The 1,487-nt window shown below is 40.6% G+C and overlaps 1 protein-coding gene across 1 annotated transcript; it reads left to right on the forward strand.

Annotated features, from left to right (window-relative positions):
- LOC130026527 (olfactory receptor 13D1-like) lies at window positions 1–939 on the forward strand. The gene has a single exon (XM_056117378.1). The coding sequence runs from the start codon at window positions 1–3 to the stop codon at window positions 937–939; it is 939 nt and encodes a 312-aa protein (XP_055973353.1).
- Window positions 940–1,487: the final 548 nt, after the last annotated feature.

Genomic DNA, 1,487 nt, shown 5'->3' on the forward strand with positions numbered 1-1,487 from the left:
ATGGGAAATGACTCTACCGTGACTGAATTCATTCTGGTGGGACTTTCTCAGTATCCTGAGCTTCAGATTTTCTTCTTTGTGCTCAGTCTCATCATGTACATGATAATCGTCCTGGGAAATAGCATCCTCATTCTCCTCATCTACCTAGATTCTCACCTCCACACTCCCATGTACTTCTTCCTTGGGAACCTCTCATTCTTGGACATCTGTTACACATCATCAACCATCCCTACAATGCTTTTGATGTTTATTTCTCAGAGACTATCCATCTCCTTCATTGGCTGTACTCTGCAGATGGTTATCTCCCTTGGGTTGGGCTGTACTGAGTGTGTCCTCCTAGCTGTGATGGCCTACGACAGGTACGTGGCCATCTGCAACCCACTGAGATACACCATCATCATGAACAAGGTACTCTATGTGCAAATGGCCACCTGGTCCTGGATATTAGGCTATATGATTGCCTTAGTGCAAACAGTCCTGACAATGGTACTGCCTTTCTGTGGTAGTAACGTGGTTGACCATATAACCTGCGAGATCCTGGCTCTTCTTAAACTTGTATGTGCAGATATCTCTGTAAATGTGCTCTTCATGACAGTAGCAAATATTATTTTATTGTTAGTTCCCCTATTGTTAATTTTCATCTCCTATATTTTCATTCTCTCTACCATCTTGAGAATTAATTCAGCTGAAGGGAGGAAGAAAGCCTTTTCTACCTGCTCAGCCCACCTGACTGTGGTCATCTTGTTCTACGGTTCGGCCCTATTTATGTACATGAAGCCAAAATCAACAGACACAAAAGTTTCTGACGAAATCATTTCAATGTTTTATGGGGTAGTAACCCCCATGTTGAATCCCATCATTTACAGTCTGAGAAATAAAGAGGTGAAAGAAGCAATGAAGAAAGTTCTGAGCAGATACTTTCATCTATGGAAACTATGAAAGGTCTCAAGGCCTATTATGTCCTCAGTGTGGGACAAAGTGATCCTCTACAACACAGTTGAAGTCATGATACAAGTGTCAAGATGCCTTGCCTGCTTATAAAGCCACCTGAGGCTTCACATTATTTTCCACGCTTAATGTTCCTATAAACCTTCCGTAAGGTTTCTTGTTCAGCTGTCTGCACCTCTGCCAACTAGTTCTGTATAAGGTTCGTGGCCTTAAAGAATCTGCTCTCTGCTCCTTCTTTCTCTCTCCATTTTCTCTATCTTCTTCTCCTTTTTGCTTTCTTTCATCTTTTTTTCTGACCATCCCTGCTCCCATCCCCTGTAACTTGTAACTGTCTTCTTTCTTTCACAGTCTCTTTAAATTAAAAAACATCTATTGTTCTCTTGCCCAGCATTTCCTCTTCTCATAAAATAATGCATTTTTCCCTTTAACAATTTATCAGGCCATCCTATTTAAGCCTAACTTCTTTTAGGAAAATAGAAATAGTGGCAAAGTCCAAGCAAAACTCTAGGCATATAAAAAAAATCACTAGTTATTCTTCA

Source organism: Sorex fumeus, unplaced genomic scaffold (genome assembly GCF_029834395.1).
Source record: "Sorex fumeus unplaced genomic scaffold, SorFum_2.1 ptg000034l, whole genome shotgun sequence".
Lineage (NCBI taxonomy): Eukaryota > Metazoa > Chordata > Mammalia > Eulipotyphla > Soricidae > Sorex > Sorex fumeus.